At 35.9% G+C, this 27,671-nt stretch overlaps 1 protein-coding gene, 1 long non-coding RNA gene and 1 other non-coding gene across 4 annotated transcripts; 2 read left to right on the top strand and 1 right to left on the bottom strand.

The window, feature by feature from the left end:
* The first annotated feature begins 964 nt into the window (after positions 1-964).
* Positions 965-1,036, top strand: Trnae-uuc (transfer RNA glutamic acid (anticodon UUC)). Its single transcript has one exon. It is a non-coding gene; the product is annotated as a tRNA-Glu (tRNA).
* A 1,715-nt stretch (positions 1,037-2,751) lies between these two features.
* On the top strand, positions 2,752-19,664 carry LOC144451398 (N-acetylneuraminate lyase-like). 2 transcript variants are annotated; one of them, XM_078142229.1, is made up of 13 exons: positions 2,752-2,816; positions 4,779-4,899; positions 7,209-7,273; positions 8,053-8,123; positions 8,571-8,658; positions 9,018-9,075; positions 10,654-10,729; positions 12,999-13,091; positions 13,871-14,016; positions 14,796-14,842; positions 15,719-15,803; positions 16,391-16,430; positions 17,720-19,664. In XM_078142229.1, exons 2-13 carry the CDS (start codon positions 4,891-4,893, stop codon positions 17,869-17,871), a joined length of 930 nt encoding a protein of 309 aa, XP_077998355.1. In that variant the 5' UTR covers positions 2,752-2,816; positions 4,779-4,890; the 3' UTR covers positions 17,872-19,664. The 2 variants fall into 2 exon arrangements, with proteins under 2 accessions (XP_077998355.1, XP_077998354.1); XM_078142228.1 differs by lacking the exon at positions 2,752-2,816 and adding an exon at positions 2,882-2,931.
* A 1,596-nt stretch (positions 19,665-21,260) lies between these two features.
* Positions 21,261-22,903, bottom strand: LOC144451864 (uncharacterized). The gene is made up of 3 exons (XR_013482309.1): positions 22,839-22,903; positions 21,941-22,086; positions 21,261-21,451 (listed from the first exon to the last, which is right to left on the bottom strand). It is a non-coding gene; the product is annotated as an uncharacterized LOC144451864 (long non-coding RNA).
* Positions 22,904-27,671: the final 4,768 nt, after the last annotated feature.

Genomic DNA, 27,671 nt, shown 5'->3' with positions numbered 1-27,671 from the left:
TATATAATATAGATATATAACTTATTATAAGAACACAAACACATGTATGAGTGTATGTGTGTGTGTGTGTCTGTGTCTGTCTGTGTGTGTGTGTGTGTGTGTGTGTGTGTGTGGGTGGGTGTGCATGTATGTATGTATGTATGTATGTATGTATGTATGTATGTATGTATGTATGTATGTATGTATGTATGTATGTATGTATGTCTGTCTGTATGTATGTATGTATGTATGTATGTATGTATGTATGTATGTATGTATGTCTGTCTGTCTGTCTGTCTGTGTGTGTATGTATGTATGTATGTATGTATGTATGTATGTATGTAACATGGGCGATGATTTCGACTTGAAACACGAGCGCCTCGAGGTCCAAAGCTGCTAGCTGCGAAAGTTAAACCTTGGAACGCTCAAACAAAACTTTACGAAAGAACCCCACCGCAAGTACAATCTGACGCCCTGCAAATAAGCCAAATCACAGTCAATGAAATGATTTTGTTTGCATAGTGTGGTGCTTAGACTTGAAGAGCTTATGGTAACATAGCAATAACCATAACAACAACAACAACAACAACAACAACAACAGTAAATCTATTGTAAATACAATGTATTATAACAAACAAACAAACAAACAGATATGTATATATACTGTATATATATATATATATATATATATATATATATATATATATATATATATTATATATATATATATATATATATATATATATATATATATATATATATATTCTGTAATGTCACAGAGACAAGGAGGTAGTTTATTCACTGAAAAAAAACCACATTTTAAATTCGCCTAAAATTTATGTCTATAATGTGTTGTGCGTATTGTCATGGGGCACTGTGTTTAGAGTTTATAAATATTTTAAACAGAGATCAAGAAAAGACTATAGATCCGTTTGGAACTCTATGGTTTGATCAACAAATAATACTTTACGAAGCACTGTACAGCTCCCATGTGGTCTAGTGGTTAGGATTCGTGGCTTTCACCCACGCGGCCCGGGTTCGATTCCCGGCATGGGAAACTCGTCTTTTTACTTACGTGATTCAAATATTTCAGGATCTTTGCCTCTCATTTAGAACTTTTTTTTTGCTCTTTTTTTTTAAACCCTCTCAAACTACTTCTTTCTCTTACAACCTCAGAAACTCTCCAAATAACATCGCCTGCGTTGCTCGCTCGGGGCCAGTGTGTACATCACACTTGACCAGTAACTCTGTGCTGAGTTCGTAAACGGTTGAACTTTTGTTTAAGCGAGAGCGAGCTCAGACCTTAATTAGACCACTTTCAATAGCTCTCGGACTCTAATTCAAGTTCGGTCTAGCTTATGTCTAGACTCCGCAGCCAAAATAATGTTCTATATCATCAGTGATGTCCTCACAACCATCAACGTCCAGAGCATTAAGACATATGTTGGTGACTTTTCATAAGCTTACTGCAAAAGTTCGGAGTTCAAGGTCTTTAAGCGCTTTTAAGACTAATTTTATTGAAGCATACTGTTTTATTGATCGTGTATATTGTATTTGTCATTTATTTGTATTTCTGTCTGTGTTTTACTTATCCTGTTTTTGTAGTCTTTGAGAGGGCCCTGGAGAAGACTTGCTTTTAGCTAACCAGGTTATCTATATGATTGTTAACCCTCTGTAAATAAAGTTTAAATAAATAAATAAATAAATAAATAGATAGATAGACAGACAGACAGACAGACAGACAGACAGACAGACAGACAGACAGACAGACAGACAGACAGACAGACAGACAGATAGATAGATAGATAGATAGATAGATAGATAGATAGATAAATAAATAAATAAATAAGATATAGATCAGCCAAACTTCACTAGCTCTCCATTAGCCATGTGCATATTCATAAAAATTTTACGTATCTCAATCTCTAATAAAATTATACAAGAATGAGTTTATGAAATTAAAATACCAGATGTATATTGAATGCTTTACGTAACAGCCAAACCTTTAGATTATTTTTCCTACACACATTTGTTATAATGTGAAATTCGTAGCTATGGTTACCATGCAAGATGAACTCCTTAGTTGGCAAATAATTAATTATACCACAGTATATGAAATTTGAAGACGCATAGCTTGTAACATTCAAATTGGTGTTCCATTAGTCTTCAGTGCTGCCAGACTTCGAGACGTTCGTCGACCCTCTGTAAAGCATACGATGTGCGCCACCAACGGGGCGAGAAGTGAGGGACACTTCAATGTCCTGATATAAGTACTACTGTTACACTATAGACCCTCCACCAAGTGGAGGGTCTATGGTTACACAGGGGAAAAAGAAAATAGGTGTTTTTAATTGGCATTCTTTGACCTTGTCAATGATCATATCAATTTTGTTGTTGTTTGTAATTGGTTCCTGGACTCCCTGCCAATGGAATAGTATAACCCACCGGAACACTTAATTATTGCTTAAAATACCAGACGAATCATACTACTACAAATGTCATTGCTTTTTTCTCTGTAATATTTAATTGTAAGATAATACATGTAGGAAAAATAGATTCAAAACTTTGTTTAAATTTAGCCTGTAGACAAGGAAAACAACAATCTCAGTAATACTACACACCCCTATGGTAACCTTCAAGTTGACAGACAGTTGTGTGCATTATGCATGAAATAATCAATATAGTCTAGATTATTATCATATTAAAACAAACAGCAATCAACAGTGGGTCGATAATTCAACACAGACCTAGGGACCCTTATTGCAGAAAAAATATTTCGGACCGTGCTTCATGCACATGCTTCAAGTATAATCATATCATACTGGACTACGTGAAAGGTAAGATGTCATGAATAATTTATGAATACTGTTAATCGGAAAGGGTCTGTCTTGGCACTTCCGAGCTCGAGATGGCGCATTGTTGGGCCATGCAGTGTGCATCCTTGACTCGACGGTACGTATGTATTTACGACTAGAGGTGCAATTATTGTATACAATCAAAACTAAGCTTCGCAGGGGGAACTTGTGACGACCCAGGCCTGTTGTTTGAGCTCTTTTTCAAAGTGTGTCGACCTAAACTTGGCATGCAAAATACATGAAATAGAGGAACCGTGAAACGCTATTGTACACTGTATATTGACTATTGTGCTCTGATTGTGTATACTACAGCGCAGGTTCTGTTCCCGACGTGAAAGGTCATGAAAGGTCATTGTAAAGTCTGGTGTACTGTAAAGTGTATCACCAGCACAGACTAGTCAAGGAAGTTGTTGTTGTATTGAACTTGTGGATCTTTTCCCCGTCTGTCATTCATATCCAGTGCATGTTATCATGTAGAAGGAACAAGTAGAACCATTCTCTGCGTAATTACATGACTCTAGCTAGGTACCGTTTGCAGACGGAGCTGAGTCTCAAGGCAATTTGACTCCACCCACCAACATATCGACTGTCGTTGTATGTATGTATGTATGTATGTATGTATGTATGTATGTATGTATGTATGTATGTATGTATGTATGTATGTATGTATGTATGTATGTATGTATGTCAGTCTGTCTGTCTGTGTGCACGCGCGCAAAGGAAGAGTATCAGAATGAAGTCCTGACTTACTCTATTCAAGCAAAATTATTGAAAATCAACATTGAAATACACGTAAATAAGTCAGTATATATTGTATTGTTTTAATGGCAAATTGATTATTAAAAACAAGAGGTTTTGACTATCAAAGCGTCTTGTTTTTAATAATTTTAAAATTGAAGTCTCCCCCCCCCCCCCCGAAGTAAAATCTGGACACTCCCTAAGTCTTTTGGACTTTGTTTTGTTTATTTTATCATTGGTAAACAAACCAATACTTGTTATCAATTGTATCAGAAAACCACCCCTTACTTATTGTGTTAAAAATACAATTCCAGACCCCATAATTGACCTATTTTAATCAAAAACCGATATGCCATCACAGGGTTTTAGGAGATCAAATTTTAGACCAAAATTCATCTGTGATATGGGAATGGTGGATCACAAAATCTAGTTTTCACTCTTGTGTCTTTTCCCCCAGGATGCAACATTTTGAGAGAAACTATAAATCATTTGATTTCAGTTATGATTTGTTTAGACAGTAGTCCACTAGACCAAGCAAATCGAAAATAATGTAGAGGGGATTCCATGTTAGACCAAAGAGCTAAGAAATGCACCCCAAAGGGTGATACATATATGTATTATAGTTGAATAGGGGAGTAGTCCCCTGGGTACAACTCATAAGTTGGCATACATTTTAAAATGTTTCTGACCTTAGGAATGGCATGGAGGTATAAGGGGAGTCCATGGGAGTAGTATATATTTAAAACTGAACCATTTCAACAACAGGGCATTTTACTTGAACAGTAAGTTAACATATACCAGGTATCCCGGCCCAATATATGCAGCAAAATTTTGAAATGCTGATAGCTGTAAATTTAGTTAGTATTATGATTTTTACATCGATAAGGATTATGAGGAATTTTGCTACGTAATTAGTCGTTATAGCAATTTAGGTTGTACTTGAAAGGGAACACCATGCACACCATTCCAAGAAATTTCAATGTTGGCACTATCGTGCAAAATATGTGACACTCCAGTTCCAAAAGTTGATGAAAAAACCTTTTATTCCTGGAGTGGTATTCCCCTTAACACCTGTGTGATTGTAATGGCCAATGGAATGTGCCAACACCACCTGGAGACTTAACATTCACATTCCAATGAGATAACAGTTATCTGCTAATATGCAAAACATAGATAATTATTCATTTATATTTCATTTTGTTACAGCGCCCTCACTTGTAAATATTTGTATAACAGTGGTGTATTAGCAGGTGTACAGAAGTTGAGGTTCAGCAACAGTATCTTTGCCAAGCAATACTCCTCAAATAATACAGTAAACATGGCAAAGGTAAGTTTCAAAGTTGTTTCATTGTCTCTCCTTCTTAATCTTGGTGACAGTATGGGTTATTTCCTAGTTTGAGGAGGCTCTGACTTGAGTAGAGAGTCAGATATATTTGGTCGCTATAACTCCGTTCTCAGTGAGAGTTCCAACTGCTCTCAAACGCATGGTCAAACACTCATGACGGGACCATGCAGACACAGAGTAAAGTCTACATACTGACCAAATATATCTGACTCCGTACTCAAGTCAGACCGATTGCCTCCTTGGACTAGGACTTAGTATCTGTGTGACCAAGCTTGTGACATTCTCTGTCATTGACAATTAATGTGTAGTCTTTGTTCTATAAAAGTACTCGCAATGAAAGAGGTAAATGTGTCTTCAATAACTTTAACCAGCTCACAGAACGTAATTTGATAAGCTGACCCGGCAGCTTTTAACTGCAAACTGCCAGTCGTGTTCACGCTGATAAATGGTGGCGTTTATTATGAATGCAAGTCATGTCTCTATGTCTGAAGACTTATTTGTTCAACCTAAGCCTAGAGTCTGCTTTAGCCATTAAGCTCTACTGAATGGAACATTGCTCTGGAAATCGGCACTATAGAAATTTTATTGATCATTTCATTTCAAATATAACAAACAAACAAAGCAAGCCTAAAATGTAACAATGCAAGTAACAGTCGTAAACTTGTCTCAGCATGCATACAGTTTATTATGCAACATTATTGTATGGGAACCATTGTAAAATGAGTAAGGCCAAAAAAAAAGAATTGTTCCATGTCAGGAAAGTTTGTCTAAAGTGTTGCGACGATGCGATTTTTTTTTTCATTCTTAACAAAGCTGTCACTCTTTTTGTATGTAAAAAATGTTTAGGGTTGGCAGCTTAAACTAGGGTCAGTTAATATCAGAAACACAGTCTATTTTTTGTATTTGAACTTATCAGTACAGAGCATACATCTACCAGATGTAAGTTGGAAGTGACATACAGGCATTGCTAGGTAACTTCTGCTGTAAGTGTTGTCAGCTATTACAATAACTATAGAAAGTGGCCTATAAAGTGGCCGTATGGATGAGGATTTGGTATTTAATTTGGATATTTCATTTATAAAACAGGCTTCGCGCTTGAAAAAACAATCTGAAATAACATATGCCAAGTCCCTGTTTGTAACTCTATAAATTGCAAAAGATTAATAAATGTATAAAGTGTTTGTGAATAACAATAACAAACTTTTGACACATTTTTGTTTAGCTTTTTGCAATGTATGGGTTACAAATATAGACTTGGTCTATGTTGTTTCACATTGATTTTTCAAGTAGGAAGCCATGATAAAATTGTTTTATAAATGAAAAATCCAAATTAATACCCAATCCTCATCCGTATGGCCACTTAATTCAAGCAGTCAACAATATGTTTAACAGAAATTTCCTATTGATATCCATATGTCACTTTCACTTTATGTTCAGGTCGATATCAGTTCCATATTGATAGGGTGAAAGTGAATGAAACCAAGACATTTATCTCATCTAAAATCCAAGCTGTTGTTGATACACGGCTCGAAATAGGAAACTTGCAAACCCGCCATGTTGAATGTTGCATCATGGGAAATATGATAATAAATGCTAATCAATTAGTAATATGAACAATATTGTTATATTGTTTGTAACCACCAATAATCAATTCATAGTTACCCTGACCATTGTGGGAGGTTTATTTTATTGGTAACTCCAGATTAGGTATTACGATAACCTCAGATAATCCCAGAGTCCTTTGCATCTGAGCATGCTCAGTCTGGATTGCAAGTTCCCTATGAACAGTAGACAGGAGTATGCAGACTACCAAATATTGTATCTAAACTACCGGGGTACCAAATTTACGATCTATTGGACCAATGGAAATCAATGAAAAATTGTCACTGAAACAGTTCACTTGGATAAATGTGACTACAAAGCCCAAAAGTTAAATTCAAGCCTTGATCAATGAACATACATGTAGTGAATAGGCCTTTCCAAAATTTGCCATAGTGGCGCTCTACTTCCTGTCTGTGTGTACCTTGGGGGTATACATGGTATAGGTTACTCAGTTAATCATAGAGCACTGCTGCTTTCTTGATATCTGAACAATGTGAAAAACATCCCTGATTTACACTTCTACAGAATACAAGGAACAAAGCTCTTAAGAAACAGTACAATGAGGTGATGATACCCCCAATTTGAGTGAGGGCGCTGTATTATCAATTTCCTGTTTTCAGTCTGCAAAGGTCTATTCACAGGGTAACCCTTTCGTTTGATATGGAGATATCTTTATTTTATATTTTTAGACTGTACCATGCATGAAGTTTAAGGGCCTTATAGCAGCACCTTTTACTCCCTTCACTAAAGATGGGTAAGGTTACTTGTATTATTTTTTTAGCTCTTCACAATGCCATGGTAACAACACAGAGATTCAAAAGTCAGGAAACCTGAGAGAAACATGATCTGGCATGATAAAACATCTTTGTAACACTTCTGCATTTTATCATCTGGTTCAACAAAACTCTAACAGTGCTATGTCATTTTATCATCTGGCTAGGTGACTAGTCACACTGCAGGCATTTCTTACTGGTTACAACACAGAACACAGACACTTATTTAGTGTTTGTTAGCGACTACATAGTTGCAACACAGACATTAGTTATTTTTGTCATGCCTAGTGCATGTTTTTTTTTTTTTAATTTGTTTTTATTTGCGGGTTCTTTACAAGTCTATATAAAAGGAGTACAGAAACTGAAATGGGAGAAATACAGTAGTACATATACTTTGACAGGGATGGGGAAAAGATTTACACTATGAGGCCTGACCATTTGTCAATAAGTTTTCCATATCTGTCGTTTCTTTTGGAAATATACAGTTCAGTCTTCATTGTCATTTTAATATTCAAAATAACTAAGTTTAAGGATGGTATAGTTTTCTTAAGTTTGCAGTCAAAAATTGTTTTCTTTAGCCAAGTGCATGTTCAATAACTCGTGAATTAAAACTCAGATCAGTTTGTTATGTTGTTATTTGTGTTATTTTCGTATTTCCCACTGGCACTGGATCATATACGTATGGATACATTTATTTTTGTCATGACCATTGCATGTATGTAAATCTGAGATCAATTTGATGTTATTTGTTATGTTACAGAGATATCAATGCATCAATTCTTGGTACGTATGTTGACAGGTTGTGCAGTGATGGGGTCAAGAGTGTCTACGGTAAGTTTATAGTCGAGAGAGTCTATTGGAATAGTTTACAAGATGGGAACTTTCAAGAAACACACAATCTCTCTCTCTCTCTCTCTCTCTCTCTCTCTCTCTCTCTCTCTCTCTCTCTCTCCCTCCCTCCCCCATCTGTTTCTGTCTCTGTCTGTCTGTCTGTCTGTCTGTCTGTCTCTCTCTCTCTCTCTCTCTCTCTCTCTCTCTCTCTCTCTCTCTCTCTCTCTCTCTCTCTCTCTCTCTCTCTCTCTCTCTCTCTCTCTCTCTCTCTCTCTCTCTCTCTCTCCCCCCCCCCACCACACACACACACACACACTGATGCTGTATATGCTAGGACTTTGGCATTGTAAGAGAAACATTTTTTTCTAAGAAATTCAGCTGTTCATTAATTAACCATATTTGTCATCATCTAACAACTGTACTGTATTGAAATGGCTTTTTTTTCAGTGAATGGAACAACAGGAGAAGGGTTCTCCTTGTCAGTTGAGGAGAGGAAACATGTAGCTGAGAAATGGATTGAAGCAGGAAAGGATAGGTAAGTATAGAGATCATATGTCCAACCTTTGTTGTTACACACCACATACCCGTGGTACGTATAACTTATGGATGTAATCGTGTCCCTACATATTGCTATGGAGAAATTTCAAGCTCCACCCAAGCATCAAGTTTTCGTATTGTAGTAATGCCCTGCATTTGAGTGTACAAAACAGATTCTGTTACAAGTAAAAACATTTTATTTTGTCGGATGAAAACTAAAGTAGTTCACCACCACCCCGTCCCCAAACTAACAAAGAATTACGTTTTTTTTAATCCAATATTGAACTGTTGATCTTGCCCCATATACCCTCTTAATGAAGATGAGTGTCAGTATGTGTTTGCTTTATTTTGTCTTAGGCTTGATGGGATAATAATTCAAGTTGGAACTGGTAATTTGAAAACTTCTCAAGAATTGGTAGGTAAACACTAAGTGAAATAAAGCCCACAGGTGCTGCTTGTGGCCGGCCAAGTGAGGATGATGCTTGGAAAAACTGCATTCTGATTGAAATCTGATGTAGTGAATACGGCTTGATTTCTTGATTTACCTCGTTGTTTGTTTTCATTTGTTTCTGTGAGTGAGTGTCTTCTACCTACATCTGAACCAATACCATAGGAGGTCATGTACAAATCTCGCACATACGCATAGCCAGTCAAAATCCACCATACAGTTAACACTTCAGGACTGAAGTTGAAAACAAAAAATCCACCAAAACAATAACAATAACATCGTTGTAGGGCTGTGTACTCGAGCTTTTTTTGAACAGTCTCCTGAGGTACTAGTACCTGTAAAATGTTTTATGTGAGATGTGTTCTCATTGGTTGAGTGGGTTACTCAATACATTTGATTTGAATGTGAACTCCTTTGGTATTGTGTAGGAAGAAGGTGCTTACTCACAGAACAAAAAAGAGGAAACGACACTAAATGTAGGAAACAGAGGTAAATACAGAAATCGCACGTTATTCAGTACTTGTACATCAGATGTTAATGAGACTGGGATAGCTTTAACAGTTCCCATAGAGTTGTGATAACAAGCTTACAACATATCCCTGTCATGCAATCTCAAACATGATGTAAATTTGTGTAGTGTCTTCGTGTGTATATGTATAAAAAGAATTGCTTGGCACTATTCCCTTCAAAAAAAATGTTTTAAAAATGTATACATGAAGTGATATCGCACAAAATGCAGCCTTTCTCCTATAACGATTGTATTGCTACTGACTTGGACAAACAACGTGAAGGCACTTGGTACAGCATGTCAACATTAGACTGTTCTCCTAGTTAAAGCCAGCTACAACAACCAAAAAGGGCACTCTAAAGGGTTGCCATGGTGTTTGATGCTTTACTAAAACCCAGATAAATAGTCATGATTGAGATGATTTATGTGAAGGTAATGAGCACTTACAAGTCATTAATAATTGTATATGCATGACTGTCTGTTATAACTGTAATGAGATAATGCATGTCCATAGCAAGGACCTCCACTGAACAATGAATGATTAACAAGCTTCACTTGACCATTGGCACAATGCATGTGTGTGGCAAGGACATCCACAGAACAATGAAAGAGGAACAAGTTTCTCTGCTACTTTCATGATGAAAAGTCATGAAAGTACAATGTAATCTCCAGAACTTAGAGTTTATGCAAATGCCATTATTTGTTGCCATGGTATTCCCCTTTCAGTAAAATCTTCGATAAAATAAACCAAAATCTAATCTATTGCTTCTTGTCTAATTGGCAGTAGTTTTACAAATTTCAGTTAAATAGAAACCTATCCAGAATTAGCTTGGTCATTTTGCTAACAAACAAATAAACAGAGATGTAAACATAGCCTGTGTTCAACTCCCATGAGTGGAGGTAACAACAGGGTATGTGTAGGCAGCTGGAAGTACTACGGATAATCATAATTGTTACAACAAATCAGAGGGTATTCATATAACGACATGGAAACATTTTTATTTCTGAAAAGTGATATTTAGTGTTTTCACAATTAGGCTGCACATGCTGAGAAAATTGGAGCTGATGCCATTGCATGCATACCTTCAGTACCATTGAAACCAAGATCTGTAGGTAAGAATTGCACCAACCCATTTTACATGACGTTATCCTTTTATTTGGTCATTAGACCCGTCTCGTCACCACTAATATCATATCACATGCAAGCTAAGCATTTGCTAGCCCTGCTTCTTTTTTTTCTTTTTTTTTTTTTTTGGGGGGGGGGGGTAAAATTTTATCATAGCAGAGTTGAACTCAGTTAAGACAGCATTTCTAACAGGCTTCTTTATGCCACAAAGTTTTATATGAGTTTCAAGTGGGCTGTACATATATATAAAAGAGATGGCGTTTGCCTGAAGTCTGTATGTAAAATATACAGTTACAATGGAAGTTGATCATTTTGCAAGTTTAGGTCGTTGTTTTACTGGATAGATAACAACACTTTCAATTCTGAACACCTAAAGAATGATTGTTATTAGAGGAAGTTTCAAAATCTGAATGAACGTAAACAAAACTCTTCAGTCACAGTCCTGCCGTGTTCAGCACCAGAAGTACTCTTATCTGTCGTTTAAAACAACCTCAACTTGCCAAATGATTGACAGTGATCAGCAAATCCATGTTTTGTGTGGTCTTCTTGTGAACACTCCCAGTTTTAGATGTATAATCATTTTAAAGGTCAGCTTTGAGAATGTAATCATTAATTTATTTTAGTATTCTGACTCCAAATATTTCACTTCTCTGGACAGACAGGTGAGAATGATAATTTACTTACCAGGCAGAACATTTCATTTAATTCTCTGTAACTGTTACTCCCAAACCAGAGTGACTATAGAGTTTAAATTAGTCAGCATGGTGTTTTTTACTACCATACTAGAGTGACTATAGAGTTTAAATTAGGCAGCACAATATTTTCACTACCAAACCAGAGTGACTATAGAGTTTAAATTAGGCAGCATGGTGTTTTTTACTACCAAACCAGAGTGACTATAGAGTTTAAATTAGGCAGCATGGTGTTTTTTACTACCAAACCAGAGTGACTATAGAGTTTAAATTAGGCAGCATGGTGTTTTTTACTACCAAACCAGAGTGACTATAGAGTTTAAATTAGGCAGCACAATGTTTTCACTACCAAACCAGAGTGACTATAGAGTTTCAATTAGTCAGCATGGTGTTTTTTACTACCAAACCAGAGTGACTATAGAGTTTCAATTAGGCAGCACAATGTTTTCACTACCAAACCAGAGTGACTATAGAGTTTAATTAGGCAGCACAATGTTTTCACTACCAAACCAGAGTGACTATAGAGTTTACATTAGTCAGCACAATGTTTTCACTACCAAACCAGAGTGACTATAGAGTTTACATTAGTCAGCATGGTGTTTTTTACTACCAAACCAGAGTGACTATAGTTTCAATTAGGCAGCACAATGTTTTCACTACCAAACCAGAGTGACTATAGAGTTTACATTAGGCAGCATGGTGTTTTTTATGTCTCACACAACGTTTTTTGTTACAAATTACATAAAACAAAATACAGTCACTGATGCCATGCAAGAGTAAAAAATGATACATTTTATCTTACTATGAACACAAATCAACATCACTGTCAGATGAAACAAGGAAGATTCAAACACAAAACTGTTTATTTGTGTTCACAGTGAGATCAAATGTAACATTTCGTGTGCTTGTGTGCTACCAGTGTCTTCATTTTGTTTGTGTAATCTGTAACAAAAACACATTGAGATGTAAAAAAACATTGTACTGCCTAATTGAAACTCTATAGTATAGTAAGTTCAAACCGTGTGAATAATTGTAACTAAGTGAGAATAGAATCAAGCTTTTGTTCGAAACACAATCTTGGAAATTCTGCCTGAAATTTTCAACTGCACACTTCAGTCTGTCAACATATTCACCTACACTATTCAGAACACATGCTTGGAAGTTTGGATCGTCTCTGTCTCAGTGCCTGTATGTAGCTAAAACATTTTGTGTGTGAGGTACAATTTTCAAGTTTGTGTTTGTTACAAAAGTTTGATTGGTACTATGGTTTGCCAACACAAATGAATTTTCCATTTGAAGACAGCATTTGAATGTATAGGGATATGATGGAAAGATCTCGTACTGTGTGAGAAATGAAGGGCATCCACCTAAAAAGCGAGTGTTGGATTAGCATTGCATTATGTAATTTTGCCAATATTTATCACATGTATAGATTTAGGAAATATTAACTAGATTTCAATATTTTCAGTACCAATAATACTTACTTTGGTGAATATTTGAAGATCAATTACTCTTACATATTTGCATTTGAAAATGATTTTCTAAATTATAAATTTCCTTACAGATGAAATAGTTCATTACTTAGCACAGATTTCCAAAGTGGCACCCAAGACTCCATTGTTTTACTACCATTTTGATGAGTTGACAAATGTCTTGTGTAAGTATAGTGTTACCAATACTTCTGTTTTTATATTTCCCCCAAAATTGATACATTATTTGGTATAGTTTGTTAGAGCTTTGGCAGGTAATTGAGCTACTTAATTTAGACTATGACCTGGAAATAGAAATCTTTAAAGTTTTGTCGTCACTTTGTTCTAGGACACTCTTGAAAACACAGAATGAGGTCAAAACTATACACAGAGAGAGAGAGAGAGAGAGAGAGAGAGAGAGAGAGAGAGAGAGAGAGAGAGAGAGAGAGAGACAGACAGACAGACAGACAGACAGACAGACAGACAGACAGACAGACAGACAGACAGACAGACAGACAGACAGACAGACAGACAGAGACAGAGATTATTAGTTCATGATGCAGTAAATTCACAATGATACTGTTAACAGTCTGGAATCTTTAGGAATGATAAATTTCATCAGGATACAATGAATCAGTCGTTTTATTTTGGTCTCAAATTTCAGCAATAATTAATGGTTCTCATCCAGATGCATACAGTTACATGTTATATTGCCATCTTAGCATCAGTGAAGCTTTAGTTTTGCCATATCTAGCCATAGAGAGTGCTATTTTTCTTTTAAATTGGTCAGGTTGAAAAATGTAGTGTCTACTTAGTCATGAGGCACATAGAGATACATGTCTTGCCTTATGCTTTGTAAAAGAATATTAGTTTGAAACGTCAGGATTGTACTTATTGATGGTTACGTTTGCACTCAATGTATACTAAAGATGCCCTTCATAATTTACATGTATTTACTCTGTTCCAGTTGACATGGAATCCCTTCTAGATGCAATTCAAGACAAGGTTCCAACTTTCCATGGTATGAAATTCACCAGTTATAACATGTACGAGTTCTCTCGATGTCTCCAACACAGCAATTCAAAATATCAAATCTTCTGTTCAAGAGATGAGGTGAGAAATAGCTTGATTGTCTGTCAAAAGAATTTGGATTTTCAGCATTTTTTAGAACAATAAACTTACTAGCTGTTACTATGGAAATCAATCTATAGGTAAACTTCTAGATAAACACAAACTGAAATTCTTTAATGGGTAGATTACATGAGTGGGAGATAGCAGGGCCTTGGTTATGTGGCTATATCACCCTGTAAATGCATAATAGTGTAAATAGTAAATGGAGGCTGAATGTGCAGCCACTGTAGGAAAATTGATTGACATCCCAGTGAGAGCATACCAGGTAGTTACATTAATGTGCACTGATAGCTTACTCCTAACAACATATTGCAATAATAGAGTTAGTTTGACACTATCTTTGTTAGCCAATAGCTCTGTAGTAATTACGTTCACAAGTGTACGGCTACATTTGTATACATGTATAATGAGGAAAGCTCATCTGTGTAGAACTTCATAAATTTCATGTCATTTCATTTTGCACTAAAAAAATGCTATCGATAGTAGCTCACTAAAGTTTTCACCAGGTTTCCACCATGGCTTTGTCAGTATTTTCTGAAGTCACGACTCGTGTGATTTCAGAGAATTATCCCAGTTTTGGGAAATTTTGTAAGGTCCACCATCATGGTTCGGTAAGGGTTGTAAACAAATCCAGTGTGGATACATGGTGAAAGCTTAAAGCTACTAGTATTTTGATGCAAACTAAAGTTAAATTTATACATTGTCTTTGTATCATTAGACACTAGAAAATATAATTGATACTCCGTCCATTTAATCTCCAGGCTTTGTTGTCATCACTAGTCTTGGGTGGCCAGGCTTTTGTTGGAAGGTAAGTTGACATGTTTGATTTAAAGGCCAGGAATTCAATCTCAGATTCTCACATTGTATTAGTGGAGTCAAATAGTCAATGATGATAATGGTTTGATATTTAGAGTAGCCAGCTTAGAATGTGCTGATTGTGGGTTGCCAATGCAGCCATTTGTTTTTGAATGGGTAAATGCCTTGGGCAAGATTTGAACCACGATTGTGCCCCAGTCAACGCAACTGTATATATGTAATTGTAACCATTCTTTTGATACATCTGCCAGACAACTCTTTTCAATGCCCCCCCCCCCCCCCCCCCAAAAAAAAAAAAAAAAAAAAAAAAAAAAAATTCTGGTCAGGACATTTTGTCTAAAGTGGTGATGCAAATTTTTTTAAATTTTTTTTTAAATTCTCAACAAACCTGCCGTTCATTCTACTATTTATGGCAGTTACTGTTCTTTTTATTTAGTACTTCAGAGCAAGTGTATATGTGGGGCAGATGTCATTTACTTGTTCATGATTGTCTCTGCAGTTGTCTTCACTGAAGTAGGGAGGATTACTTTTGTGTTTTCCCCCAGATCTGCTGACTGCATGGGATGGAAAAGCACAAGCAAAAAAAAGACCAACATGAGGGTATTTAAGTGATGTGTGCACTGACCGGAAACAATTCTTCTTTCTGTCTTTTTTTTGTCTAATGCCCAAATTTTACGCCTAATCCAATCTTTGACTTGATTCCTGTTCATCGTCATGTCCCCACACCATGTCACCTTGTTGACAGAGAATATTGACTATATTTCAGTAGCAGTGTTTAAACAGGACTAGTTTTGAATGACTGATTCAGTCTCCTTTTTTTCTTCATTTGTCTAAATGTCTGTCTTTCTCTCCTATTACTCCATTTTAGCTCCCACAACTTTGCTGGAAAGCTGAATAATAAGATTCTTGATGCATATAAAGATGGTGATATGGAAAAAGCCAAAGCAGTACAGGTGAGTAAAAGAGATGATAGTCTCGGTACCTGTGATGCCATTTTACATCATGCTAGGGGGTCAAAATAAGTATACGTGTTTTATAACACATCACAGTCATCAGGTACATAATCTTTCCACGGTCAAAGCAAATCAGTGATAGGAATCCCCTGCTACATTAATAGTGCCCTATGGAAAATAATAATCAATTAGTGTAAGTTGTATGCAAATTGAGGTCACTATGGGTTATTAGTCCTTATAATGTACATAGACTCTCATATTCCTAGGGTGTGACATCAAAGTACAGTAAAATGATGAAATCCATACATTTCATATTACTACACTTCTGTCGTCAGTAATAAAATAAAATAAACTACGAAGCAAGGTTATATAATACGTGAAATAGAAAACATTGCAATTTGAAATCAAACAGTGACCTAGAATATAATCATTCTACAAATTTTGTCCAGAATATTGTGAACCTATACACTGGTGGATGACTAATACTACTATTGTATCTAGGTACATAGAAAATCTCACTTCATTTCAGTCTGGTATTGTGAATGTTTGATACGTTATAATACAGGACTGTTCTACTGATATTTCAGATACAACAGCATCAACTGATAAGTATAAGCAGAAAATACGGTAAGGATAAAGTTGGTAATTTTATCAAGAAGTCTGAGGTTAGAAAGTTCTGTTGCTGTTTTCTCAAAAAATATTGGCTCAAATTAAATGGAAATGAGAACACATATTTCTTTAGGGTAATGGCCAGAACTACTTACGTTTTGGTAAAATCCTTTGAAGATTAATGAGTAATTAATAATTAATATCAATTTTCGGTAATTAGGTCATATTTTGAATTTATAGTGGATGCTTTAAATTTCATGTATTTTTGTAAATACACGGAGGTTAAACAGAGCACCTGTGTCATATAAGGCTTGTTAATGTAGCTTTTAACACTCAATGGTTAGCACAATTAATGATTTCCAGTACTTAGGCTAATGCACGTTTAATTAAGAATGTGCAGTACTTAGGCAAATGCACATTAAATTCTCACTACCTGCAATACAATTCTACACATCACTGTGGAGTCAAATGGAACGAAGTCGCGCGACAACACGTTCTAATGTCGACAACTACACTTCAGGTCGGCTATGCTAATACACATGAATGTTTCTTTCCCATTTTCAGTTGTATACATCTCTTGTAATTTTGCTCTGGAAAGATACTGTACATATTTAAATTTCCCACCTCCATAATTATATGAGCTTAAAACTTGCGTTTATCTTATTTGTTACAAATTAAACTGTTTGGAAGAAACATTCACGTGTATTGACATAGGCGACCAGAAGTGTAGGTGTCGACAAATGCAAGCGCGGTTGCGAGACTGTGTTCCATTTGACTCCTTAGCGATGCATAGAATTGTATTGCAGATAGCGAGAATTAAAAATGCACATTTCAAGTTCCTGAATATAAACTGGTACATACATCAACCATAACAAAACCACAGGTTCTAGTAAGCCTGTTGATATAGATTGTAGTTTTAGTGACAATTTGCCTAATTAATGATTTTCCATAAAATTAGGCTTTAGCTAAAACGCAAGCTTTAAATTTCATATGATTTGGTAGATATATCAACCATAACATACATAAGCTTGTTGATGTAGCTTATGGTTTTAATAGGCTATTTGCATAATTAACAATTTTCAGTAATAAGGCTATAACTTAAGAACAGAAGCTTTAATTTTCATGCCATTTAGTAATCTCAGTTTATGAGTCATTTGCATAATTAATGATTTCCAGTAAGCTAAGTTTATGTACAATTTAGTAATCAATTGATGATTATTAAAACACAGGTGTTTAATATAGCTTGCTGATATTAATAGTTTTTAATTGTATTTGATCGTTAATAAATTACTCAACTTTATTTGTAGGTGGTGATGCAGCATCAATGAAAGCCATAATGTTACTTTGTGGATTTGATGCTGGTCCAACAAGGCCGCCTTTCACTCCACTTTCTGATCAAGCAGTGACTGCTCTGAAGAAAGACCTAGAAGATATGGGATTCTTCAAACTGATAGAATAAACAGTGTCTCTGAATTTTACCAGAATGGATGATCAAATCTGTAAAAATTAAATCAATTTTGATTTAATGTTTACAGAAAAAGTCCAGTCAGACTTATATCTGCCTTAAATACACATATATTATATTAGTTACTGCTTTCAGTTTAAAGGAAAAGTCCAGTCAAACTTATTTCTGCCTTTAGTAGCGTTGTATTGATTACTGATATCAACCTGGGTATAATCATTTGCTGATAAAATAGTACCTCAGTTACTTATTCTCCAATATTTTCTCTGGAGTAACACAAGAGGCCTAGTTGATGAGTAGTATGACAGAACCCCATGATGCATGAGTGTATGTGTGGCATACTCAAGATATTTGTGTGAGTGCTTGGAGTGTTCTCTGTAGCTGTACTTTCATGAGTGTAGCAAGTGAAAGTGCAACAGAAATACTGCAAGCATGAGTGCAAATACCCCTGAGTATCCAACATTGCCACTCATGAGGCATGGAGTTCTGTTATTATCATGTATGTTAATCCAAAACAGCAAATATATGTAAACTTTATACTGAGCAATCATGCAATTTCATGTACTTGGAATGTCCATGACCTCATTTGCATGTCATTTGCGTATTGGTATGCAATAATGCTTTCGGTATTGCACTGCAGTGCAAATATAAAGAGTATGCATGCACACCATTACAAGAAATTGCTGTTAAATATGTAACAATAATGAAACCTTTTTGTCATGGTACTGTCCATTCGTGGTAAACATTGGAGAATAATGTGATATAACCCAAGTAATCTTCAATTTGTTTGGGGGCAAACACTAGTGATTTTGAATGTTTTGACTTTAATTTCAAGGGTCATTAAACCAATACGCCATATTCTGAGTATAAGAGAGATAAAGGATGTCATGGTTTGGCCACTAGGAATGATGTTCACAAGCCATTTGTTGGCAGGAAGTGAGGGCAAGAATAGTCGAGTATTGTAGCATAAAGACAACAGACATGATGTTACCACTCATGTTCCAGGTTGTTCTCACAATACTGTTCAATTAGCAACTCCCAGTAATCAGACTATGCTGAACCACTATTGTAATTCTCTTTTGAGAACAGGCAGTTCTAGCTAGTACACACATTTTGTTTGTGGCTTCTTGCATTGCCATACAATCAAATGCTAGCCCTAGCTCTTTTTGCCAATTCTAGGATGCTGTGCCTTGCCTCTTGATGATATGCTTACACGGGAAATGATCAGAACTTTGATAACTCAAGTATGACATATTACATAGATGAACATTATCGTTGTATAGAACCACCCAAAAAAATATTTCCATATTTTCTGTTTGAATGTGTACAACGTGGCTTGCATATGGTGTGATACCTAGAATATAACATCAAAAGATTCAAGTTACTGTATTTTGTAGCTTTCTGTTTTTTTAACCAATTTATAGATGTGCATCGCTGGTAGCGAGAATGACCAGGAAATAAATCCTATATTAACGTTATGAATGCGTACAGCTTTGTTTGTACATTGTGTAATATGTACAATATTAGTACAACAAAAGTCAAGTTTGACAATGTTGCAAGTTTTTGTTGAACCTGTAATGGACATATTTACATTGAATGCAGTTGACTGTATATCAATCAATCAATCGATGCAATTTATATAGCGCCAATTCCACTATGACAAGAGTTCAAAGGCGCTGTACAGTCAAAATGTTTTAGAAAACAGGTAAGTCTTTAAGTATATCGTGTGTTTTGTACAGAATAGAGTTGTTAACCCATTGGAAATGCTGAATATGAATAAATTATTCCTAATCTCATCTTAAAAGTGTATGTGGCATATGTCGTTTCTTATTGGTTTCTGTGTGGCTGTATCATACATAGGTAGTGAACACCAACATGAAATGGTCTGTATGCCATCAACAGTACTGACATTGTCAGAATGTCATCTATGGCTTGCATTACCAGTTTTTGACATGAAATGTGATCTTTACCGTTTGACCCATTAGTAGCACAATTTCCAATCTGAAGTGATAAACGAGAATGCTGTAATGGCTGTACATCTGATTGGAAGAAAGCAATAACACAGAGACCATATGAAAAACAATGGAAAACATAATTTCTTGAACTAGACACTCGCATATGATTATGAAGAAAAATTATATAAAAACAAGTCATTGAAAATGACATAGGCCCCGCTATGACAGTTTATGTTGTCATTTTCAAACCTGATTAATGTTGTTTGGCCTCATATGGTTGTTTTTGATATCACTACTCTGTTCAAGCATGTCTGAGTTATGGCTTTGGACATGTAAACTGCACCAACAAAATGGCTGCCAGGTAGCCATATTGGATTGTATCACGACAACAATGAATATGCACATGTATGTCATAAAACACTAGTCCTAATACCAACTTTGAATGAGATTTGTTCAAGCATGTCTGAGTTATTGCTTTGGACATAGAAAATTCGCAAGCAAAATGGCTGCCAGGCATCTCCATGTATATTGGATCGTATCACGACAGCAATGAATATGCACATGTATGTCATATAACACTGTCCTAATAGCAACTTTGAATGAGATTTGTTCACTCATGTCTGAGTTATGGCTTTGGACAGGGAAACTTCGCAAACAAAATGGCTGCTAGGCAGCCATATTGGATCGTATCATAAAACAAATTGACATGCATATGTATGGCATAGTATGTTGCCCCGTACCAAGTTTGAAAAAAATCGGTCCAGGCATCTCCAAGAAACGGCTGCGGACGGATGCACAGACAGACGGAACCCAATCCATAAGTCCCCGTCCGGACTTTGTCCGGCGGGGACTTATTAAAATAAATAAAAAATCTTCCTAAACCACCTATTCTGATTAAAAATTGAGCGTAATCGGAACCACACAATTATTTTCATTAGGCCAAAGTATGAGTAATATCATGTACATTAATTTTAAGGTTGGTAATTAGACCAACTCATTATCGTGAGACATTGTAAAGAGATATGAGTAAATGCAATCTACTCTGAATTTTCATAAAATATTGCCATGTGATAAAAGTAACTAGCTACTTAAGGAGGAAAAAATTAATCAGTCTAATATTCAACCAGCCTTCTCTCCCTTCTCACCATGTGATGTCCAACATCCGTTATGTGTGGATCTAGGGACCCCCCCCTCCCCCCCCCCATATATATAAACATTTCGTTCCCTATCCCTCAAAACTATAGAACTGTCGGATAAATTCACATTTATCGACCAGGCAGCATCAGTCAAGCATGGCTATGTTATTTTTCAGCTAGGGCCTGTCCCATTTAACGCTGAAGGGACCTTTTGTCTTTTACGACGATGGGCAGCATGAAATAAATAACACCACTAATTTCAATTTTTTTTTTTGAAGTATTTTATTTATCCACTCCATTATTATTTAGTTGATAATATCATCTTAAGACTGAGAACGAAAAAGTTGACAAACGCAGATTCGATATATTCTTGGAGGAAATACTTCACTTGCATGGATATGTCTTTTCTTCGCAAACTTTATTTCATATCCTCAAAACCACGGCGCGGAAGAAAGTCAGTTTTGTCGGTCTTCTTCTCAGGGGCTTCTGCAATAAGAGGAAGAAGCAGAATCTCTTCAATTTGTATATACAATCAGCGAAGCAAGCTTACATCATGTTGGAGTCATGATGGCTGAATAGTTAGAGTGGTCGACTAAGATGTTGGTTCAAGCCACACCTGACGTTTGTCTCACTAAAGTCCTCGGGCAAGATTTGAACCACGAGTGTGCCCTGGTCAGTCAATCAGGCTGCATAAGGTACAACCTGGTAGGATACAGGTAAATTTCCAGGTAAATGTTTTTATCCTACCTGCTTAAAGAGGATCAATGGATTGTGTCCACCCCAAGGAGTTGAGGAAATATAGCTGGCCGCGCCAGTATAGGACTATACTAGAGGTGATAATTGTTAAACATTTTGTGCACATATCAAACCTTGGCGTTCACACTCCATAGACTTCACAAATCACGTTCAAATATTTATTCAACAAGTAGCTAGCCATCTCTCATGTCAGTATAAAAAATGTCCATGTATACTTACTGCCTGAATTAAACATTGCATCTCGTTTTCTTCCGAGCACTCCAAGCTTACTGTGTGGTGGGCCGCCCTCAATGGTACTGATGCACACAGATGTGAGTAGTACTACAATAAATACACTGATGATCAAACTTTGCTTCATTTTCCTTCTGTGGATACAAAATAAAACATGATAATGATATTCAGTCAGTCTGTGTTATATCATATATATATATATATATATATATATATATATATATATATATATATATATATATATATATATATATATATATATATATATATATATATATAGTTTTGGTAGTACTGGAACTCTTTCTTGGGTGTAACTCGGAGTTTCACGCATATTGCGATCATCAGACACGAGGTATATATATATATATATACATATACATATATACATACACACAACTATTACGCTCTGCCACTGTGGTATAGAGCACTGTCTTAGAAGATTGATACTCACCGAGTTATATATACATATATATATATATATATATATATATATATATATATATATATATATATATATATATATATATATATATATATATATATATATATATATATAGGAAGTCAGTGGTAAGATATATCCGTAGCACAGTGCTCGATACGTCTGCACGTAGAGCGGAGTAAATGTTGAGGGTAGAAGAAAATCAAGTAGGGTTTTTCGTCTCTACAAGCCTGTTTCGTGAGTAAATCACTCGTCATACTAGCTCTATCCATATTTTCAGCCTGTCTAGTGGACTCATAATTAACGAAAAACACACATAGACATGTTACTTCATCTAACGCCAAATATTTGAAACAACACTTAAATGTGATCCTGCGAGTTAGGTAATGGTTGTAGATACACATTAATGAGTAAATATGCAACGCTAGAGATAATACAACATATTACCTTGTTTTCGACGTAGGAGAGTTCTTGCAGATACTAGAAAGATGTGTTCGATGCGCCAAAATGATTCTCAATGTGGCCTTATATATATACAAGCATATGAAAATATATACATGTAACTGATATACTAATTACTTTATTTGAAACATTTTTCATGTGAAGTTGTTTTAAAATTATGATGGAGATTGATGCTGTTTTCATTGTAATTTATTTTCTCAATTTGTCGTGTTTTTGATGACAAGCTTTTCTTTCGGTCTCATATTCGACAGCAATTTCAATGTTTAGATATATGACATAACCGAGAATGCATTCACTAAAAATAGTAAAATCGACAATGTTTACTGTAGATGCTATCGTTTGCGTGATTTTCAATAGAGGTTGGATATCCTATACGAAGTAGGCAAAGATTTATAACTTTCGATTACATTTTCAAGGAAAACGAAGTTCCCATCTTTGGTTTTTCACTGGACATTTACGCAGCGATCATTTAAGTTTCTTTGGAAGGGCAAAATGCTATGCGCAGATGGTTGTGCTGGTGGTGGTGGTGGTGGTGGTGGTGGTGGTGGTGGTGGTGGTGGTGGTGGTGGTGATGATGATGGTGATGATGATGATGACGACGACGACGACGACGGCGACGATGACGATGACGATGACGATGATCAACTAAAATAATTCAAATCTGCATCAACTCTGACTACCCCTCACACCCTCTTTCACGTCTTCTTAGGCACGGGTAGGCCTATTTAAATTTAAATTTAAAAGTCTTGTATCACTGTGGTCGACAATAAATCATTATGTTGTTGGAGTGATACTTGGTAATAACATATCTGAAACTCACACCTTAATACATGATTGAATCATTTGATTTGTTAGCCTATTTCTCAAATGACTTGCACGGCATCTCTTTATGAGATAAATCTTAATTCTTAATGACGATGTCGTTGCAATTTCCACTGAGCTAATTTCTGATTGAATATTTATCAAATCATAAATCAACCAGTCTGTCTAGCTATCTTTTCCCATTCAGCATTCTATGTTTTATGCATGTATGTATGTATGTATGTATGCATGTATGTATGTATGTATGTATGTATGTATGTATGTATGTATGTATGTATGTATGTGTGTGTGTGTGTGTGTGCGCGCGTGCGTGCGTGCGTGCGTGCGTGCGTGTGTGTGTGTGTGTGTGTACGTGCGTGCGTGCGTGCGTGTGTCTACTGTAATAACTAATATATTGATCGTACATCATAAGCTTATGACTCCAAACAGCAAAACAGAACAATGCAGAATGGTGTGATAGGTAAACAAGACAAAAGGTGGGACTGCTTAGTGTCTTAGGTGTCCATTTCCTAGTACGGAAACTAGAGGAATGATCCCGACTGAAATCAACTGACTGATATTGTCGATTGTATCACCTTCATGAATATAAAAAGTATGTTAACCTAGATATTGACTTCGGATTGTCAAAGACAAAACATTTGTACGTTGTATGTAAATCAGTGAAGATTTACTTTGTATGTAAATTAGTTAGTGTTGAATTATCATGTTATAGTATTACCAGGTGGCCGAGTTGTTTACGTTACATGCACATTAGGTAAACAGAGAATTAACATGTTCGAGTGACGTATATGGCTGCAGCATTTTGAGGTTAACATGCCCAGTATACAGTTTCAAGATCTAGCACAGTTACAGCACAGCGATGTGGACATTTTAGCTAACAACAGATCGCAAAACAATTTTATCGTGAACTCGCTCTATATGTGTAATTGTATCTCAGTCTGAAGTTTCCTTTTTTCATTTCATTCGTTTTGTCCAATTCACTCTTGAGTTTCAGCCAATATTCACTGCCAGTGCGCATTATCTGAAGCCAAGCCGGTAACACATGTCGGCACACCCACTCTGCACAATGTGTCGTGATAAATGGAGCAGGGATTGACATGTCCTCGTGAATATTTACAGCCATAGTGCACTGTAACAGGTGGTTTTAAGGAGTGAGTATGTTGTAGCTTAAATTTTGCTAGATGTAGGTTGAGGGCGCTCGCACATGCGCATTGGAAAGGGAACGATATTTGAAATGTACAATTTGAGGCGACGTGTGTCTGAAGAAATATCCCACATTATTACTTGACTACAGACGAGTTAAGCCCGATAACAGAGGTGTGTACATACTTTAGACCATTTAGATATTTTGGGCGTAAATCATTGAGTCTGTTTTGTGGCAAGTTACCGTCGCCGTTACAGGTGCACGGAACGAGCTACGCAGCAGACGACAACTTGCGCACACTGTACAATGTCTTACCCACAACTCTCTCTGCCTGGTATGCTTGAAGGTTCCATAATTATCTCATAACTTCTTCAATAACCCATATTTCTCAACATTGTAACCCTTAGGAATCAAAAATAATGTTCTAAATGTACGAAAAACTTAAAATTAACATGTACAAAAATGTACTTTGAATACGACACTTTTCGATGTCAAAGTATCACTAACTTGGGTAGTCAGTTTGTATGACGAGTTTTGATTTGTAAATTTCTTTTGTTATACCTATTCAAATAAGTCTATGTCTTTGGCAGAGTCATAACAGGCGCATATATTTTCCTTAATTTCGTTGCAAATATTGTGCATGTCTTTCAAGAAAATCTCTTGACAAATTTCTACGCTTTGCAAATGGCAAAAACAATTTTTTTAAAAACAAAATTCTGCATTGGTGAGATTTGTCTGACTTCAAGGAGATGATGTCCGACAGTACAAATCAGAAAGTTGTGGGCAAAATATTGTACAGTGGGTCATTGGCCAATCGGCAACGTGATAGTGTGACTTGCTGACTTCAGGGGTCAAGGGTGAATTATCACTACCTTGTTTGGTCCGTATTCCATGACCGTCATACGGAAAAGTCTCCAAAATTTACACCTTACCGTGAAATACTCGACAATGGATGGTAGGTTTTATTAAATATATGAGTGTTCGTTTCTAGAAAGTGTGGTGTTATAGTCATAGTCATAGTTATTGAATTTAACGGAGAGAGATGTTTGAAAAAATTGGTGCAGACAACAAATATTATCGCCCTTGGAAAACTTATATACCTTCACTATATACTAGTAGATAGGATAGTGAACAAACTCAAGATACACTCTGTTATATTACATTCAGAGACAGACATTGATACAATGGATTTGTACTGTTTTATTAACATTTTCATAGATATCGATTAAAGTGCTGTGGCCTTTACCATCAACATCATCACCACATGTTTGCACAGATGTGAATTTTACCATCGTGAAAGGCGAAATATTGAAGGACTTTGACTTTGATATTAGACTTCACAAGATATATTATAATAGGGAACTTGCAATCCAGACTGAGCATGACTCAGATTGAGCTCAGACGCAAAAAAAACTATGGGATTATCTGTGGTTATCGTAATACCTAATCTGGAGCTACCAATAAAAAAAACCTCCCACAATTGTCAGGGTAACTATGAATTGATCATTCGTGGTTGAAAACAATGTAACAGTATTGTTTACAATACCGATTCATTAGTATTTATTATCACATTTCCCATGATGCAACATTCAACATGGCGGGTTTGCAAGTTCCCTATTAGTTATAACTTCATATCATGTGTTTGAATATATAATTACTGTTCTAAAACCCCAAGTACACATAACTCAGTACTAGTGTTTAAATATTGAGTTGATTTCTCATTACTGTCAATAGCGCCCATGTTATTACTCGAGATTTTGAAGTGTTGTATTTTGTATTTACAAGTATAATCTATTGTGTTATTTTCAGTTTACGTGATTCAGTGTGGGATTACGCGTGATTAACTGATCATAAGCATTCAAGTATGACAAGTCTACAGTAAATAATGGTTCAATTTATTACTGTGGAACCAAGGTGTCGTCAGTTATTGTGGATGTTACTTCATGGTAAATGACTGTTGCCTGACATCAGCATGGTTAGGTTTCTAAAGTACGATCATAACTATCATCTTCAAAAGTGCTTGCTAATAGTTTTGAACTAGTAGAGTGAACTGTGTGCACTCTTGGACAATACCAACTTTGAACTTTGACTGAAAACACTCGGACTTGGCACTGTTGCCAAATGAACATTTGTGTTGCAGTATTCGGTTGATCGCCATCAGTGAAAAGGTCAGCAACCGTAAGTCAAACAAGTTTATATACATCAAATTATATAGCATGTGTAGTACTTTTAATTTGCATGTGTTAAGTCGATATTTTGAGTGGAATACTCAAAGTTAGACTGCAATATGTTGATATTATAGATTGTCAATACGCTTGTGTGTGTGTGTGTGTGTGTGTGTGTGTGTGTGTGTGTGTGTGTGTGTGTGTGTGTGTGTGTATGTGAGTGTATTTTTTTCAGAAATGCATGTATTCAACAATATGTTTGATATTTGTACTTTATACAACTCCATGAGTTTGAACTATGGTATTCTAAATTGAGGGTGAGCAAGGGTGTCCCCAAGTACAATTTACAGACAGGAAAGTATCCAATTACAAATTATAAAGATAAAATTTCAATTTTTACATGTATAATGAAAAAACACAAATTACGAATTAAGAAGAAAATCAACTGTATTTTATGTTTTACAATTATAACTGGAAAGTTACTAAAAGGGCATTCTAATGCATCTACCACTCCTTGTAAAAATCAGGACAACATATTGATGGTGAGATGAGCAGTCTGTGTCTCCTTACATTTTTGACAGAATGTTTTGAATGGTTGTTTGTTGAATATGTTTGTAGAGATATGGGCAATTCTAAAAGCAGGAGTTAAAACAATACAATTAGGCGGGAACGGTTCGCCCTCATCGG

Source organism: Glandiceps talaboti, chromosome 21, assembly GCF_964340395.1.
Source record: "Glandiceps talaboti chromosome 21, keGlaTala1.1, whole genome shotgun sequence".
Taxonomy (NCBI): Eukaryota; Metazoa; Hemichordata; class Enteropneusta; family Spengelidae; genus Glandiceps; species Glandiceps talaboti.
The sequence above is the reverse complement of the archived record's forward strand: the minus strand, read 5'-3'. Positions and strand labels throughout refer to the sequence as shown.